The sequence below is a fragment of the Pinus tabuliformis genome, chromosome 5_2 (genome assembly GCF_031772625.1).
Source record: "Pinus tabuliformis cultivar Carrire ecotype Pingquan chromosome 5_2, CPIR1, whole genome shotgun sequence".
Lineage (NCBI taxonomy): Eukaryota > Viridiplantae > Streptophyta > Pinopsida > Pinales > Pinaceae > Pinus > Pinus tabuliformis.
Window position 1 is genome coordinate 143094479 of NC_142306.1, and position 20350 is coordinate 143114828.

Below are 20350 nucleotides of genomic sequence, written 5' to 3' on the forward strand. Positions count from 1 at the left end.
TACAATGTAAATACCAAAAATAAACATTAGTGCATGCTCAACATATTACAGATCAACAACTAAAAGAAACAGATCAGACACACCATATGACACCATTATTTTTGGACTAATGTCCTCGGAAAAACCCAATGTGGGAAAACCAGTGTAGCTATCTGAGGGTTTTCTTATTAAGCAATATCAGAGTACAATCTGGGTGCCGAAACTGGCCTACCTAACAAAGAATTTCCTTGGTAGTAATAACTCTCATCCCTCGCATAGATCTTGTAGCTCTGACATCCCACTTCGCATCTAGGAGTCTTCGACACATTCAGCGCAATTGTTTTAGGGTAAGTCTGCTTTGCATGTCTTGTGTTGTGTTTCTGTTGCTTTTTGTATTTCACTTTGTGTAAGTGCTGTCTTCTTGATTTCAATGAGTGCTTGCTGTCGTTTTGATGTATGTTAGCTTGTAGAAGCACTGTTTCAGTTTTCCTTTACATCTCACTACTGTCGCATGCATGACACTGTTTTTGCACTAACGGTCATTGTTGCGACGACTTGCTTCACACACATGCTCGCTTTCCCGTTTTTTGAATCTTGCACCCACTGTTTGCATGCATGATCATTCACTCTTGCTTACACTCAGTCTTGCCATGCATCCAAACCTTTTCATGTTTTCAGTCGCCTGTTGGCAGGTCTGGATTGCCTTGACCCAGACCTTGCCTTGCTCGGACAACAATGCACATTTCTGGAAGTGAAGGCTCAGTCTTCCCTCTAGAAACTGTGCAAAATTGGCAAGCACTGACCTCCAGGCTTGCTTTGCGCAATTTTGAGAGGCAGTGCCCTACTGACCCAGAAAATTGCACAATGCAGTCCCTGGGCTTGCATGTCACTACTGACTGAAATTGCGCATTGCACAATTTCAGTCCTCAGCAGGCCAGACTAGACTGTGCATTGTGTAGTTCTAGTAGTCAGTCAGCCTCCTGACAGCCCGAACTGTGCCTTGTGCAGTTTTGGCAGTGAGTCTCCCAGCCTCCTGGTGAAAATTGTGCAATCTTCACAGTCAGTCACATAGGTATGTTGCATGACAGTCCTCCAATTTGTTTTGGTTTTCAACTGACAGATTGCTCGCCATGAGTGTTGCTATGTCTCTAGGTATCACAGGTGTTCGTCTGCCTCTCAGTAGTACAGGTATAATGGCCTCCAGGAGAGCAGAGTCAAAGGGCATTGTTGAGAGCGCAACTGGAGATACAGTTGAGCAAGTGTCTATGAGCTTGCCTATCTATGAAGACAAGAAGCCATTCATAGAAAGGATATCAAGATGAAATGGCAGTAGCATCGCAACGAGCAACACCATCAGCAATAGTAAAGGGTAGCAGACCTGAGCGCGACAAATGCAAGAGGAAGGTTGTTGATAGCGCAGAGGCGGAGCAAAGTTGCGAGTTCAAAGCAGATCTACTCGTGATGAAAGCAGCTTTGGAGATTAAGACTATGAGGCGACAACGCGACGAGAGGATCGCGCAAAGGCGGAGAGAGAAACAAAGAAGGAGTTGCGGGAGCTGAAGCAACAAATCAGAGAAGAACAGGAGTTGCACAGACGAGAGAAGGAAGTGCAGTAGGAACAGGTACAACAGAGGCGCAACATGCGTAGACTGATGAAACTGCACCCATACAAGATATAGACCTATCCCAGCAGATGACACAGAGCAGACAGGGTGAGCAGTGCTATCGATCACATGTGCGGGTGTTCAGGAGCATAAATGTCATTGTGCGCATGCATGCGATCCCGTCTGTTGGCACACTCAACGAGGTGAAGACAGAAGAATCATGTCTGACTGGAGCTGGACATGTATTTTGACGAGTTAGTGTGCATAGCCGCCAACACACACTTGGAGATCAACGCAGACACTATGCATCAGTTTGTTGTTGGTCCGACTGCACTCAAGACTATGATGCACATGTTAACAAACGAGTTGGACAGAGGTACCAAATCAGTGTACCCGGATGCAACGGAGGCAAGAGTGCGCTTTCAGCAGGATGTCACCATTGAGCACGCGAACACCATCACGAACTACCAAACTTGGCATTAGCTCGCCACCGTCGATCATCGCGAGGATGTCGAAGAGTTGGTCTTCCCACAACTGTCTAAGTCTTAGCGATGTCTTGCATGGCTTACTCAAGCCTATTTTGTCTCACATGGGTACATGTGCAAATTGTAATGTAACATTTGTAAAAGTGAAAGACCAAGTGTTGATGGTCGAATGTAATAGTCATGTAGTAGTTGAAGAGTCATGAGGGTAGGTGAAGAGTCACAAAGGGGAATGTCAAGGGTCACCCCACCCTTTGCTATTTAGAGAACCTAATAACTCATTGTACAGGTTTTTGGGAGCCAAGCTTCCTACAGGTGTATCTTAGAAAAAGCTTGGACTGTATTGTAACAAGCCTTGGCTTCTCCACAATGCAGAGCTAGTAAAACTCTTTAGAGGAGCAGACGACAGTGATTGTAACGTTCTGTTGTCGAGACTAGTAGTTGGACATGGTTGTTTGTATGATTGGGACTTTCACTTTCTTAATATAACAGAGCCAACACATTTCATGCATATGTTATTGTATTTCAGCTGTCTTGGTTTCACTAACGATATACGTATCTGTTTTCTTACGCATTATGTATGGACTCTTTCTAGATATGTATGTATGAATCTGGTTGAGATGTGCTGTTGGTTTAACCATCACTTTGGATCGTTGGTTCACCTGCCTTTCATCTTGTGATGTATCTTTGCTCGTGTGTTCCCTTCCAAACTATGTGTTTCCATAGGTTTCCAAGGGGCGCATTTATTCCACTTTCCATGTGTTAGAACCCTTCATGCACCTTCCTTGGCTTGTTGCGCTGGTCACACCCTTGCTATCAACAAGGACATCTTGCTTGCCTCTGCACGCAACCGTGGTCAAGGGGATACCGTACGACCCACTGCTGGGACTCCTACATCGAACGGTCTGAGGTCTAATTGGGACTTCTTACTGGGGAGATCCCATGACATGTTGGCAGGTCCAACACCGTCAACAGGTACGGTGGTCTCTTTCTTGATTCCAACTTCCTTGCAGAAGTTTTGAGCTCTTCTCAACTTCATGTCCACTCAAGTCATGGGATGGCTCGACATCTTCCTCAATCTCGATACAAAGTACTTGGTTCTCACATTCATCAAATGTACCTGTTGATCCTAGAACAAGAGCAATAGTAGCAAAGTAAATAAACATAATGAAAGTATACCTAGTGATGAGGCAAGTCTCTCTTTATTTTCTAGATGTGAGAGTGGCTCCTTCATTATCCTTGCACCAACTTCCTCTTGGAGTTTACTCTTCTTGCATTATTCTGCACCCTAATGATTTTCAGGATCTGCTTTTTTTGATCACATCCTCGTCAACAAGTTAGTGAAAGAATCATTCAAATACTCTTGCAAGAAGAATAACCAATGATCTATAAAGATATATCTAAACAAGAGCAGTGACACAAAGAAACAACATAAGACCTGAAAATACTTATCTTTTAATGGGGATTGTAGGAATTTGTTAGCTCCCTCTTGATTCGGCCTCTATAAATTACCACTGTTCATAAGTCATATGTCATTGACAGAAGAAATGCATCTTCTTGATCACCACTTGGCAAACTCCATTATGGTCCACTCTAATCTCAGGTATTTTGGAAACCATCTTTCTCACATGAGACAATGCTTCATAGTGAAGATGAGTGAACTTTTGGTGCCACAGTTTAGGTTGATGATTGCTTATCATGAATCAATGCATGGATAGATCCTTTATTGAATTTATACAGATCTTCAAATCTTGACCCCAGAGTGAAGACATGTAATAATAATAATACATATTGACTTCATTGCTTGCAATGATATTAGTTATAATCCATTTTTGATCACTACGAAAGAGGTTCTTTTAGAAAACTATCATTCCATCTTTTGCAAAAGTCATGATTCTTGCCTACAATCACTATTGTTAGTAAACTCTAATATCAAAATTACCAAAACCCATAAGATTATGACCTTTTTCATATGATGTGAGAGAGTCAAAATCCCACTATCTTCAACATTCAATTTCTATGAGTTATTCGTTAATAACCTTTTATGCATTAAACTTTTTTTCAAGACAACACATTCTTGCACATGCATAGACAGAAGTAAAACTACTATTTACTTTTGCATGCATCAAGTACCAAAACCACAACTATTAAACACATGTACCACCTTATTTACTATCTCCAAATTTACTATCATATCTTGGGTTCCTTGGAATCTTGGAAGAACGTCAGCAACAAAATTTCAGCAGCAAAAATTTAGCAGTAAAATTTCAGCGGTAAATTTTAGCAGTATAATTTCAGCGATAAGAATTCAGCAGTAAAATTCAACAATAAAAATTCAGCAGTAAAATTTCAACAATAGAAATTCAGCAGTATAATTTCTATAGTAAATTTCAGCAGTAGAATTTCAGCTATAAGATTTCAGCAGTAGAATTTCAGCTGTAAAATTCAACAGTGAAAATTCAGCAGTAAGTAAGGTGTAACAAATAAGATTTCAGCAGCAAGGAAGGAGAGAACTCTTATCTTCTTGGGTTTGTTTTCACCAAAGCTCTAATACCATGTTGAAATTTTGATGTTCTATGTTGTAACAATCACTTATTACAAAACGTCTTTATGTTGCAATATTATATAAACAATTGTAGATAGAACATAAATCAAATGCACAATACAAGACAACCAATGATACAATGAGACACAACAAATTTAGGTCCAATGACCAGAGAAAAACCCAACCAGATTCTTCTTCTATTAGAAATCAATTGTTCAACAGACATACAAAGTACAATGAAAGATCAAGAGAATGAGTAAGTTCACCCAAATCTGAACAAGTTGTAGCATGAAGATCACTAGTAGCAACGGCAAATGCACACACTAAAACAACCTTCCCTTCCATTGAATCAACACTGAAACACTGAAGCACTGAATCAACCTTGGTTCACCAAGTTCTGCTCTTACTCTCCAAGTCTCTCTCTCACAATCTTTTTCAACTCTCTCTCAAGTTCGAATTCTTCTTTCACAATGCACAAGTAGTAAGAAGATAGGATGAGAGGCACATATATATAGGAGGATCAAGGAGTTTGATTCATAAAGGAGGAGTAACTAACATGCCTTGAGGGAGAGTTACATATGCCAATTAGGGAATGTAACTCATGCCATTAAGAAGATAAATGCATGCCTTAGTAACTTATGCCATAAAGGAGAGAATGTAGCATATGCATTAAAAAGTGCATAAGATGAATCTTTTGTGACGTGCTTTTATTGAGTGTAAGAGAGTGTACGAGAATCTTTTATGATGTGCTTTAACGAGTGTAAGAGAGTGTAAGAGCATTAACGAGAGTGTAAGAGGAATATGCCATGCCAATAATGAGAGTGTAAGAGAACATTATTGAGAGCCATGATTAAGTGGTTTGAATTTCTTAATAATAATATAATAGTATCATAAGAATAATAATGATAATATTAATGATAATATTGATGATTAAGTCAAAATTGAACTATTAGGATTGATTGATGATCAGAAGGGATTTTCCATCAACAATACTTGATTAACAATTGATGCAAGGTGATTTACTATTTTTGAAAGTCTATTTTTAGGCTTCCTACTTTTAGAAATTATATTTTTAGACTTTCTATTTCTAGAAATTCTATTTTTATAAATTCTATTTTTAGACTTTCTATTTTTAGAAATTCATCCATGCGCTGCCAAATTTTCAACAATCCTCAGGGAAGGACCCCTTCCTAACGAGGAATTCTTTTCCAATGTTGATCCAAAGTGGGTTGAGAACTTGGCTGGGAGGAAGTGGGATTAGAAGAGGCAATGTTGGCAGAAGATGAGAAATAACTTTGGATGTTTGTTCTCTTTGTTCCTTTTGATGTTTGGCCAAAAGAAGGATGAACATAGTGAAAGGGGTCGTTGGTGGAAGGGATAGAAGAGGAGTCTTGAATCTCATAATCATCATACCCACTCTCTTTCATGGCTTCTAATAATTCCCTCTTCCTTGCAATGTCATCTTGGATGGCCTTCTCCCTAGCCTTATCCTCATAAAACTTTTCAAGCATGGAAATGTATTATGCCCTAATAGGACCTAACAGTGCTGATGGTGCATCACATGGCTTAATTTGGCCTCTTATCCCAACCAAGTGTTGTTTCAACCTAAGAATACCCCCACCTCCAATAGATTTATGGCATAATTTGCATATCATTTTTCCATCAATTACATCACAATGAACCCATGCACTGTCCTTTCCTTTTGGAGCCATGTTTACTTGAAATAATAACAATTTGCAAAGAAATCTGCCATTAAAAAAAAATTTGCAGCTAAGCAACATGGAAAACCAAAACTAAATGTAGGAAAACAAATGCACATGCAAGCTACAAAATTTGATAGCATAGAGCTAGAGAGTTCATAGCATAGATGATAGAAGTGAGAAGTTTATAAATTTATAACACAAAAAAATTTAATTCATGGACAATAGTCAAATGAGGAATTTTCAAGTGAAAATCCTTACCTGGAAATGCAAACTAGATTCTTTAGCCTTCTCTTGAAAATGGCAACTCCACTGACAGCTATACTTTATCTCCAAAATAGCTCCAACTCCAACTCCAAGATGACTACTTCAGCAAAAACTCAACACTCTCCAAGCTCACAAACAAACTCACAAACACTCATAAACACTCCAAATCAGATGTGAGACAAATGAGAGTGAGAGGGGCCTCTTAAAGGCTTGGAGAGGGTGTTTTTGGAAGGAAAGCACCTTTAGCTTCCCTCCAAAACCCTAAAACACAGTCAAAATGTCGCTTTTTGGGCTCACGGTGGGCGTGCCTCCTAACCGACCGGTTTAGGACGGAACCGACCGGTTTGATACAAATTGGCAGGTTCTGTTCTAAACAGGCCGGTTAGGACCCGTTTTTTGCAAATTTTGGCGAAGTGACCTCTCTGACCGGGTTTTTTGGCCGGTTTCGACCAGTGGGCTTGCTAACCGGCCGGTTTTGAATACTATGACTGCCTCACGGCTAGCCATGCTAGCAGCAATGTACTCAACATCAACCATGCTAAGGGCTATAGACTTTCGTTTTCTGCTCATCCAAGATATCATGGCAAATCCTACGCTGAAGCAACACCCATATGTGTTTTTTTTTTATCAATAGAGGTACTAGCCCAATCGACATCTGAGTATGTAGTCTTATATTACTAGCAGTATATTTCAATCCTAGATTGATGGTCCCATGCAGGTATCTCAACACATGCTTTGCAGCAATCCAATGTGCATGAGATGGTTTAAACATATTTTGGCTCCAAGTATTGATCGCAAAATATATGCCTTGTTAGGAAACCAGCTCACAAAAAGATAGAAAAGATAGATCAATGCCTTAGAATTCAGCCTCTTCGAGGGGGCAACCTCCTTTACATTACACAAATGAACAATTCTTGGATGTTACAAATGACAAGACCTCCTTTCTATATATAGGAGTCTAAGGGGTCATAATATAATCAGAGCCGACATAACAATAATAATGTAAGGGCACAATAATAACAATAGTGGGCTTCTATGGGGCACAATAATAACAATATGGGGACTACATGGGTACAACAATATAATAAGGGGGTTGTACTAATAACAATAAGGGGTTACACTAGTAGTATATGGGCTTAACATGCCCCTCTCCTTCAGAAAGTGTTGTCCTCAACACTTGAGTAGTTCTTGATGCTTCTATATAAAATTCTTGTCATTCCATGTGGAATCTTCAACGGGTAAGTTCTTCCACCTGATGAGATACTCTGAAATTGATCGATTTTGTAGATGTCGGGTTCTTGTTTCTGTGACTGCTCTAGGTTCCAATATGATTTTTCCTTCATCTTCAAGTTCTGGCAATATTGTTTGAATTGGGATCTTCTGCAACTTTTGAATGAGTGGCCACACTTCTTCGTCCTTCTTCCATTCATACCTTGTTTCATTTATCAAATCTGGTTGGATAATAGAAATAACACAAAACAATGCTTCCACATCCTCATCCTTTCTTGAGAGTGCATCTGCAACAAAATTTTGCTTTCCTTTTTTGTAGATGATGTCAAAGTCATAACCCAACATATTTGTGACCCATTTTTCCTGTTCTTCTAAAGATAATATTTGTTCTAAAAAGTATTTAAGACTATCATGATCCATTTTTACCTTGAAGTGTCTTCCCATTGGGTAAGGTCGCCATTTCTTAAGTACATGTAGTATTGCCAACATTTCCTTCTCATAAATAACTTGCTTGAGATGTAGCTGTAAAAATACCCAATCACCTACATCAAAATTTTTTTCACTGTAATGTTGATCTACTTGTTGGTTCATTCGATTCTACACCAAAGTGGCGTTATCATTTAAAAGTTGGAGAACTTGTTGTTGCTGCTTGATGTGATCTCTCACTGCTTGAACCTTTTTCTTCTTGATATGTCCTTCTATCTTGATAGTTTGAGGAGTGGTAATTTCGGCCAATGCATTACAAGATATGGTTGGATTCATTTCTTCTTTCTCAATGTGATCTTTCACTTCTTGAACCTTTTTCTTCTTGATATGTCCTTCTATCTTTAGAGTTTGAGGAGTGGTAATTCTTGCCAATGCTTCACTAGATATGGTTGAATTCATTTCTTCTTTCTTTGAGGTTGGTTCCTGGTGTATATCCTCTTCTTTGGATGTTTCTTGATCCTTTTCTTCCTCCTCTTCATAATATATGTAAAATAATTTCTTCTCAGCACACTTATGACTTTTAGTGCATTTGCTATCTCAATTGTAACAAAGCCCTTTTTCTCTTTTTTCTTCCAATTGTTGTGGTGTAACCCTTGTAGGTTGTGGAAGGATAGGAGAAACAACATTTCCATCTTTATAGTTGTGAGGGGTAGACTTCTTTGTTGCCATAATTTTGCTTTCCACTTTGTAACAAAGCCATTTTGCTCTTTTTTCTTCCAATTGTTGTGGTGTTGTTCTTTGTATCCTCATAATGTGCTATAATTTGTTCCATGAAAATTGACCATGTAACAAGTGGTTTACGAGAACAAAGCCCTTTATATCATAAAAATTGATCTTGTTCTAAATATGAAGATGCAATACATACTTTTTGTAACAGCGGTACACCATGTAGATCAAAATATTTCTCCATCTGTAGTATCCAATTTACCGGATCCTTGCCATCAAACTTCCTCATCTCGATTTTTAGTGATTTTAGGAGCTTGATCTTGAAACGATTGTAACTCTGTACTTTCGGATCTTTAAGTTCTGAAATTTGGGTCTGTAATAGCCCTCTAAGTCCTCTTTCTAACTCCGCAAGTCTGATTGCAATTGGATTCCTGAAGAAATATTTATTCCCAATCTCCCGCGATGACCTAATTATAGACCTTTTCAGAAGAGCGAACTTGTATGAAGTGCCACGTGTCACTGTTTTGACCTTTGGATCTGAAAAATATACACAGGAAACTATAGTCCGTCCTCTTTTTGTAACTTCTTACGAAATTTCAATTTGATGCTGAGAGAGACAATTATGACTATTTTCCCTACGTCACCTGTTTGGGATATAATTCGAGAGCCTGCAGAAACCCTAAATGTCTTGGACTGTATCTCCGAAAATATAGTGAAACAAGCGCTGTAATTCAGACCCGAGGTTCAGATCAATTTCTTCTCAAATGGGTTTTTTTTTACGTTCTGAAACTTTGTAGCGAAAAAGTTATAGCGAAACTTCCATGATGACTTGTTTTAGATGAAATTCTGGAGTTTGCAAAAACACTAACTTCCTTAGATCATATATCCTAAAATATAGCGAGACAAGATCTGAAATTCAGACTCGAGGTTCAACGAGATTTCGTTTCAAATGGGTTTTTTTTTAGCTTCTGAAACTTTGTAGAAAAAACGTTATTGCGAAAATTCCACGATGACCTGTTTGGAGCAGCGAAACTCTAGAATCCAAAGCTCTGATACCAAATGTTATGAAACCAGCTCACAAAAAGATAGAAAAGATAGATCAACGCCTTAGAATTCAGCCTCTTTGAGGGGGCAACCTCCTTTACATTACACAAATGAACAATTCTTGGATGTTACAAATGACAAGACCTCCTTTCTATATATAGGAGTCTAAGGGGTCATAATATAATCAAAGCCGACATAACAATAATAATGTAAGGGCACAATAATAACAATAGTGGGCTTCTATGGGGCACAATAATAACAATATGGGGACTACATGGGTACAACAATATAATAAGGGGGTTGTACTAATAACAATAAGTGATTACACTAGTAGTATAGGGGCCGAACATGCCCGATCTAGTGTTCACTAAGAACATTAATGCCCCCATCAGTTGACGATACTCAAAAGGATTTGCCAAATCAAGACCTGCAACTTCACCACATAGCTTCTTGAAGTTCATCTCCATTGGAGTATTCATGGATTTACATTCTGTCATACCAAATATTTCAAGCAGCTTGACAACATATTTTCCTTGAGAAAGGAAAATCTCACCAGGTTTCTACCATACTTCAAGACCCAGAAAGTAGTGCATTAAGTGAAGATCTTTCATTTCAAATTCAGAAGCTAACTCCCTCTTACACTGGAGGATAAGAGGTTCACTATTGATCATAAATAAATCATCAACATATAATACTAAAATCAAAGGCATACCTTGGATTGTTTTGAAGTAAAGATTTGGATCAACATTACTTCTAGTAAAACCAAGCTTCATCAAGAAGCTATCAATGTGGGCATACCAAGCTCTTGGAGCTTGCTTCAAACCATAGAGGGCTTTCTTCAGTCTACACACATGAGTTTTCCAGTCATGTACTTCAAAGCCTTGTGGTTGCTCCACAAATACTTCTTCCTTAAGGAACCCATGCAGAAAAGCAATCTTCACATCCATTTGGTGAAGGGACCATCCTTGTCTAGCAGCTAGAGCCACAATAGATCAGATGGTTGTATAACAGGCAACAAGTGCAAAGATTTCATCATAGTCTATTCCCTCTTTCTGAGAGAACCCTCTAGCCACAAATCTAGCTTTATATTTTTCAATATTGTCATCAATGCCATGCTTAATTTTATACAACCATTTAAAAGACACAACAAATTTACCTTGGGGTCTTGGAGCCACTTTCCATACATCATTATGAATGATGGACTCGTACTCTTTAGTCATTACATCTTTCCACACTTGAGCCTTCACAATTTCTTCAAAAGTGCATGGTTCAATTGTTGCTCATGGCTACAACATATCCTTGGAACCAACATGGTTTCTTGATTTCTCTAAAGGTTCCTCTGGGAGCAACATGTTTATCAGTATCTTGAAGGGTGTCACGAAGCCATAAAGATCTCCTTCTAGCACATGGAGAAGGATCCAAGGAGTCCATGGGATCCATGGGTTCATCAACAAGATCAAGTTCAGACTCGGGATCTTCTTGTGCATCCAAAGCATCATCATGTCTTTAAACATTAGCAGGAGGAAGAGTGCCTATGGATTTTCAAAGAGACGCATCTTCATCAAATGTTATATCTTTGCTAAACTCTATAGTTCTTTTACCAGGAACATATATTTTGTAAGCTTTAGAATTTTCACAATAACCAACAATCATACCTTTCTTACCTGAAGCTTCCAGCGTGGTACTCTTTTCCCTTGGCAAAGGGCAGTCAAAGGTCCTTAAGTGGCCATTTTGTTTTGGGTTATATGGTACTGTTGTAGCGGCTACAACCACCCTCCACAATTTTTCCTTAGCTTCGTTTTGGAGCCTCCCTACCAACCATCCTTACCAGCATGTCTTGCATTGTCAAGTTTTAGGCTTCAGCCGAGTTTCAATGACTCAACAACTTGTGCATGTCAACTTGTTTGTCTCCCACCTGCAGGCTATCATTTGGGACTTAGTCAATTTTCTCGCTGAGATGCTCCCCCCGAAAATTGCGCAATTTTGGAGGGGAACCAGCCTTCCCTCCAGAAATTGCGCAATCCTGCTGAGCTCCAGAATTGCGCAATCCAGCCAGGTAGCCCTCCCTCAGGAAATTGCGCAATCCAACCCAACACTGGGCTTCAGCTCAGAAATTTCGCAATTCTGGGAGGCAGTGACCTGCTGACCCCAGAAATTGCGTAATGCCTAAGGGACAGCCAACCCTGCTCAACCCAGAAACTGCGCAAATCCCTTTCCCAGGCTTGTAGATTGTTGCAGTGCCTTCAGGTCGATCGGTCCCCTCCGGGACTGAGCTACCCTGATTTGCATGCATGGGCGGCTTTTCTCGAAATAGCAGAAGGCAACATGCAAAAGGCATCCCTAGATTTTAGGGATCTATTTTAGTAGCTGGAGGTTACATGTAAAGATCGTTTAGAAACCTCCCGCCAAGTGTCGCTTTTTCCTAGATTTGTGGCATGCGCGTCATAACCTTGATCTTATCAAAACTTATGTACTAGATGTTGCAGAGCTCATCCCTCACATCGATCTTGCAGCTCTGACATCCCACATCGCATCTAGGAGTCTTCGGCACATTCAGCGCAATTGTTTCAGGGTAAGTCTGCTTTGCATGTCTTGTGTTCTGTTTCTGTTGCTTTTTGTATTTCACTTTGTGTAAGTGCTGTCTTCTTGATTTCAATGAGTGCTTGCTGTTGTTTTGATGTATGTTAGCTTGTAGAAGCACTGTTTCAGTTTTCCTTTACATCTCACTACTGTCTCATGCATGACACTGTTTTTGCACTAACGGTGATTGTTGCGGCGACTCGCTTCACACACATGCTCGCTTTCCCGTTTTCTGAATCTTGCACCCACTGTTTGCATGCATGATCATTCACTCTTGCTTACACTAAGTCTTGCCATGCATCCAAACCTTTTCTGTTTTCAGTCGCCTGTTGGCAGGTCTGGATTACCTTGACCTAGACCTTGCCTTGCTCGGACAACAATGCACATTTCTGGAAGTGAAGGCTCAGTCTTCCCTCTAGAAACTGTGCAAAATTGGCAAGCACTGACCTCCAGGCTTGCTTTGCGTAATTTTGAGAGGCAGTGCCCTGTTGACCCAGAAAATTGCGCAATGCAGTCCCTGGGCTTGCATGTCACTACTGACTGAAATTGCGCATTGCACAATTTCAGTCCTCAGCAGGCCAGACTAGACTGTGCATTGTGTAGTTCTAGTAGTCAGTCAGCCTCCTGACAGCCCGAACTGTGCCTTGTGCAGTTTTGGCAGTGAGTCTCCCAGCCTCCTGGTGAAAATTGTGCAATCCTCACAGTCCGTCACATAGGTATGTTGCATGACAGTCCTCCAATTTGTTTTGATTTTCAACTGACAGATTGCTTGCCATGAGTGTTAATATGTCTCTAGGTATCACAGGTGTTCGTCTGCCTCTCAGTAGTACATGTATAATGGCCTCCAGGAGAGCAGAGTCAAAGGGCATTGTTGAGAGCGCAACTGGAGATACAGTTGAGCAAGTGTCTATGAGCTTGCCTATGTATGAAGACAAGAAGCCATTCATAGAAAGGATATCAAGATGAAATGGCAGTAGCATCGCAATGAGCAACACCATCAGCAGTAGTAAAGGGTAGCAGACCTGAGCGCGACAAATGCAAGAGGAAGGTTGTTGATAGCGCAGAGGCGGAGCAAAGCTGCGAGTTCAAAGCAGATCTACTCGTGATGAAAGCAGCTTTGGAGATTAAGACTATGAGGCGACAACGCGACGAGAGGATCGCGCAAAGGCGGAGAGAGAAACAAAGAAGGAGTTGCAGGAGCTGAAGTGACAAATCAGAGAAGAACAGGAGTTGCACAGACGAGAGAAGGAAGTGCAGTAGGAACAGGTACAACAGAGGCGCAACATGCATAGACTGATGAAACTGCACCCATACAAGATATAGACCTATCCCAGCAGATGACACAGAGCAGACAGGGTGAGCAGTGCTGTCGATCACATGTGCGGGTGTTCAGGAGCATAAATGTCATTGTGCGCATGCATGCGATCCCGTCCGTTGGCACACTCAACGAGGCGAAGACAGAAGAATCATGTCCGACTGGAGCTGGACATGTATTTTGACGAGTTAGTGTGCATAGCCGCCAACACACACTTGGAGATCAACGCAGACACTATGCATCAGTTTGTTGTTGGTCCGGCTGCACTCAAGACTATGATGCACATGTTAACAAACGAGTTGGACAGAGGTGCCAAATCAGTGTACCCGGATGCAACGGAGGCAAGAGTGCGCTTTCAGCAGGATGTCACCATTGAGCACGCGGACACCATCACGAACTACCAAACTTGGCATTAGTTCGCCACCGTCGATCATCACGAGGATGTCGAAGAGTTGGTCTTCCCACAACTGTCTAAGTCTTAGTGATGTCTTGCATGGCTTACTCAAGCCTATTTTGTCTCACATGGGTACATGTGCAAATTGTAATGTAACATCTTGTAAAAGTGAAAGACCAAGTGTTGATGGTCGAATGTAATAGTCATGTAGTAGTTGAAGAGTCATGAGGGTAGGTGAAGAGTCACAAAGGGGAATGTCAAGGGTCACCCCACCCTTTGCTATTTATAGAACCTCATAACTCATTGTACAGGCTTTTGGGAGCCAAGCTTCCTATAGGTGTATCTTAGAAAAAGCTTGGACTGTATTGTAACAAGCCTTGGCTTCTCCACAATGCAAAGCTAGTAAAACTCTTTAGAGGAGCAGACGACAGTGATTGTAACGTTCTGTTGTCGAGACTAGTAGTTGGACATGGTTGTTTGTATGATTGGGACTTTCACTTTCTTAATATAACAGAGCCAACACATTTCATGCATATGTTATTGTATTTCAGCTGTCTTGGTTTCACTAACGATATACGTATCTGTTTTCTTACGCATTATGTATGGACTCTTTCTAGATATGTATGTATGAATCTGGTTGAGATGTGCTGTTGGTTTAACCATCACTTTGGATCGTTGGTTCACCTGCCTTTCATTTTGTGATGTATCTTTGCTCGTGTGTTCCCTTCCAAACTATGTGTTTCCATAGGTTTCCAAGGGGCGCATTTATTCCACTTTCCATGTGTTAGAACCCTTCATGCACCTTCCTTGGCTTGTTGCGCTGGTCACACCCTTGCTATCAACAAGGACATCTTGCTTGCCTCTGCACGCAACCGTGGTCAAGGGGATACCGTACGACCCACTGCTGGGACTCCTACATCGAACGGTCTGATGTCTAATTGGGACTTCTTATCGGGGAGATCCCATGATATGTTGGCAGGTCCAACACCGTCAACAGGTACGGTGGTCTCTTTCTTGATTCCAACTTCCTTGCAGAAGTTTTGAGCTCTTCTCAACTTCATGTCCACTCAAGTCATGGGATGGCTCGACATCTTCCTCAATCTCGATACAAAGTACTTGGTTCTCACATTCATCAAGTGTACCTGTTAATCCTAGAACAAGAGCAATAGTAGCAAAGTAAATAAACATAATGAAAGTATACCTAGTGATGAGGCAAGTCTTTCTTTATTTTCTAGATGTGAGAGTGGCTCCTTCATTATCCTTGCACCAACTTCCTCTTGGAGTTTACTCTTCTTGCACTATTCTGCACCCTAATGATCTTCAGGATCTGCTTTTCTTGATCGCATCCTCATCAAGAAGTTAGTGAAAGAATCATTCAAATACTCATGCAAGAAGAATAACCAATGATCTATAAAGATAAATCTAAACAAGAGCAGTGACACAAAGAAACAACATAAGACTTGAAAATACTTATTTTTTAATGGGGATTGAAGGAAGTTGTTAGCTCCCTCTTGATTCGGCCTCTATAAGTTACCACTGTCCATCAGTCATATGTCATTGACAGAAGAAATGCATCTTCTTGAACACCACTTGGCAAACTCCATTATGGTCCACTCTAATCTCAGGTATTTTGGAAACCATCTTTCTCACATGAGACAATGCTTCATAGTGAAGATGAGTGAAGTTTTGGTGCCACAGTTTAGATTGATGATTACTTATCATGAATCAATGCATGGATAGATCCTTTATTGAATTTATACAGATCTTCAAATCTTGACCCCAGAGTGAAGACATGTAATAATAATAATACATATTGACTTCATTGCTTGCAATGATATTAGTTATAATCCATTTTTGATCACTACGAAAGAGGTTCTTTTAGAAAACTATCATTCCATCTTTTGCAAAAGTCATGATTCTTGCCTACAATCACTATTGTTAGTAAACTTTAATATCAAAATTACCAAAACCCATAAGATTATGACCTTTTTCATATGATGTGAGAGAGTCAAAATCTCACTATCTTCAACATTCAATTTCTATGAGTTATTCTTTAATAACCTTTTATGCATTAAACTTTTTTTCAAGACAACACATTCTTGCACATGCATAGACAGAAGTAAAACTACTATTTACTTTTGCATGCATCAAGTACCAAAACCACAACTATTAAACACATGTACCACCTTATTTACTATCTCCAAATTTACTATCATATCTTGGGTTCCTTGGAATCTTGGAAGAACGTCAGCAACAAAATTTCAGCAGCAAAAATTTAGCAGTAAAATTTCAGCAGTAAATTTTAGCAGTATAATTTCAGCGATAAGAATTCAGCAGTAAAATTCAACAATAAAAATTCAGCAGTAAAATTTCAACAATAGAAATTCAGCAGTATAATTTCTGTAGTAAATTTCAGCAGTAAAAATTCAGCAGTAGAATTTCAGCTATTAGATTTCAGCAGTAGAATTTCAGCTGTAAAATTCAACAGTGAAAATTCAGCAGTAAGTAAGGTGTAACAAATAAGATTTCAGCAGCAAGGAAGGAGAGAACTCTTATCTTCTTGGGTTTGTTTTCACCAAAGCTCTAATACCATGTTGAAATTTTGATGTTCTATGTTGTAACAATCACTTATTACAAAACTTCTTTATGTTGCAATATTAGATAAACAATTGTAGATAGAACATAAATCAAATGCACAATACAAGACAACCAAGGATACAATGAGACACAACAAATTTAGGTCCAATGACCAGAGAAAAACTCAACCAGATTCTTCTTCTATTAGAAATCAATTGTTCAACAGACATACAAAGTACAATGAGAGATCAAGAGAATGAGTAAGTTCACCCAAATCTGAACAAGTTGTAGCATGAAGATCACTAGTAGCAACGACAAATGCACACACTAAATCAACCTTCCCTTCCATTGAATCAACACTGAAACACTGAAGCACTGAATCAACCTTGGTTCACCAAGTTCTGCTCTTACTCTCCAAGTCTCTCTCTCACAATCTTTTTCAACTCTCTCTCAAGTTCGAATTCTTCTTTCACAATGCACAAATAGTAAGAAGAGAGGATGAGAGGCACATATATATAGGAGGATCAAGGAGTTTGATTCATAAAGGAGGAGTAACTAACAGGCCTTGAGGGAAAGTTACATATGCCAATTAGGGAATGTAACTCATGCCATTAAGAAGATAAATGCATGCCTTAGTAACTTATGCCATAAAGGAGAGAATGTAGCATATGCATTAAAAAGTGCATAAGATGAATCTTTTGTGACGTGCTTTTATTGAGTGTAGGAGAGTGTACGAGAATCTTTTATGATGTGCTTTAACGAGTGTAAGAGAGTGTAAGAGCATTAACGAGAGTGTAAGAGGAATATGCCATGCCAATAATGAGAGTGTAAGAGAACATTATTGAGAGCCATGATTAAGTGGTTTGAATCTCTTTTTAATAATAATATAATAGTATCATAAGAATAATAATGATAATATTAATGATAATATTGATGATTAAGTCAAAATTGAACTATTAGGATTGATTGATGATCAGAAGGGATTTTCCATCAACAATACTTGATTAACAATTGATGCAAGGTGATTTACTATTTTTGAAAGTCTATTTTTAGGCTTCCTACTTTTAGAAATTATATTTTTAGACTTTCTATTTCTAGAAATTCTATTTTATAAATTCTATTTTTAGACTTTCTATTTTCAGAAATTCATCCATGAGCTGGCAAATTTTCAACAATCCTCAGGGAAGGGCCCCTTCCTAACGAGGAATTCTCTCTGCAATCCCCACGTCCCTAGGGATGGGAAATGTAGGGGACACTTCCCTTGGGCACGGGGACGGGTTCTTGTGTAATGTTGGTATTTCAGATTTTCACATCCACACATGACAACATAGCTTATTTGAATACATTTATAAGGGATGCACATTTTAAGTTTTCTCGTTTTTGCTTTAAAATTTTTTAATATGGGATTATCTTGCATAGGTATTTTAAATTTGTGGCAGGGTGATGTTATGCAGGTTTGGTGTACTTTTCAATATGATTAGACTAATCATGGATGATGTCAGTGCTGGATTTGAAAAAGGAACATGGTGGCAAAACCTGTTTAATGGTTATGACTTCATAACATGGCTGGTTGTCCTCAATTTGGCTTCTACTGGTCTATTAGTTTCCTGGTTGATGAAATATGCGGACAATATTGTTAAGGTGATGATCATTATGCTGCTTTCCTTTGTAGGTCCTTTTAATCTCCCATTTTTCCTTGTATGAACAGATGGAATAACAATCTGCCAACATTAGGTTTCATGAATGTTTTCATTTAGGTTTTCTGCTCTTTAACAACCAATGTTTAAGGCATAATATGGCCCTTTATCTAAGAAACAACTTACACGTTAAATAGGTGTTTCCTCTGGTGCAAGTATTTTTAATGGAATTTTTTTGCATCATATACTCTTTAGAATGAAATGAGCAGAGTTTTGAGTTTGGTTCTAGTGGTGAAGTGTTGAATTGGTTATTAACCACAAGGTTGCCCACTAATTCAATGTGAAGCTAGAAATCATCTAGTACTATTTTTTGCTATGGTATGCAATATGCATATACTTACAGAATGAATTATCAATGCTTGATAAAGGTCTATGCCACATCAATGGCAATGCTTCTCACAATGGTATTGTCGGTTTACCTATTTGATTTCAGGCCATCTTTACAGGTATGATGTACTTGATTTTCCTTTATGTTTGCACTTAATGACCTCCATTTCTTCGCTGAGAAAAAGTCATTTCAAGTCTGTTGGAGACCTTATAGGATGCCATGAATATTTGTATATTATCTAATTCATGTATAGCAGTTGTTTTTAAAACACTATTTACTTGGTTTCCTTCGTTTCTTTTGCAGCTTTTCTTGGGTATTGTGATCTGCATTATCTCTGTACAAATGTACTTCACACCTGGTCATATGCTTGTAGATTCACCTCCGAAATCAAAGCCACCAGGAGAAACACTGAGTGCAGTGACAGTAGATGAAAATGCTGAATCTTAAGATCAAAGATGTTTCATTGTTTATGGGTGCAAAAGTGCTGCTGAATCTTGAGATCAAAGATATTTCATTGTTTATGAGTGCGAAGGTGCTCTTTTCCAGTAAAAAAAGCTGGGAGTTATTTTTGCATATGATTAGCATTTTAATGTTGTCATTGAATTAAGGATATGATCTGCTATCCAGTCATTGTCTATTTGAAAATTACATGTATCAGCAGCCAAAATCCGTACTCCTATATAATTCAGATATAGTTTATTTGGTTGCCTGCTTTCCATTCGGTTAATTGATGATGTTTTTATTCTCTCTTGCAAAAGTACCAATTGTAAAGTACTTTGACTCGAGAAGAATAGAGTGGCAGTAAAATGTTCCAATGACAGACAAAAAATGAAAGGAGTTGATTTCACATGCCATTCGACTCTCGAGTGATTTTTTAACCAGACGATAATCGTCAATGGCTCCAGGCACAGGATGCAAAGCCTTTGATCCCATTACTGGCTTTTATGTTTTAACTATGAATCCTAATACCCAGAAAGGAAATGGTATAATGCTGGCGTTAAATTTTAGAAGCAGTACGTTTATAGTTTTACAATGTAATTAGGCTTACAGCTGTCAGTCCATAGATTCCATTCACAAAATTTGGTCGAAGAGACATGCTGGGTATATTTTTACGGTGTCTTGGTTTTACTTCGATAATATTGAAATTATGCTGATATTTTGTAAAACATACTTTCTTTAAGTGATTTTATCTTGGTCTTATTGAAAATATACGCTGATTTTTCATGAGAAGTACACTGTTCTGGCATAGTAGCAGATCCTGGCTAGTATTCAAGATCAATTGATTTGGCAGATACATTTTTTTACCCAAAGCAGGAAAAAGCTACAACTACTCAGGGCTACTGGGCTAGCCTCTGTTGATAGTATCTCAAGACTCTAATGTGCAGCGAATCATTTGTGCAAACAAAACCTAGCCACCTGAAATAACTTGCTCATGGTCTGTAAAGGGGGAGGCTTC

General features: G+C 39.1%; 1 protein-coding gene across 1 annotated transcript in view; it reads left to right on the forward strand.

Annotated features, from left to right (window-relative positions):
- LOC149157922 (Nucleotide-sugar transporter family protein) overlaps positions 1-20103 on the forward strand; it is a 64027-nt gene extending 43924 nt beyond the window's left edge. Inside the window, exons 2-4 of the mRNA XM_089436051.1 lie at positions 18324-18510; positions 18935-19012; positions 19198-20103. Coding sequence (XP_089292177.1) covers positions 18324-18510; positions 18935-19012; positions 19198-19341 — 409 coding nt within the window. The 3' untranslated portion in view covers positions 19342-20103. The remainder of the gene's footprint in view (positions 1-18323; positions 18511-18934; positions 19013-19197) is intronic.
- The last annotated feature ends 247 nt before the right edge of the window (positions 20104-20350 follow it).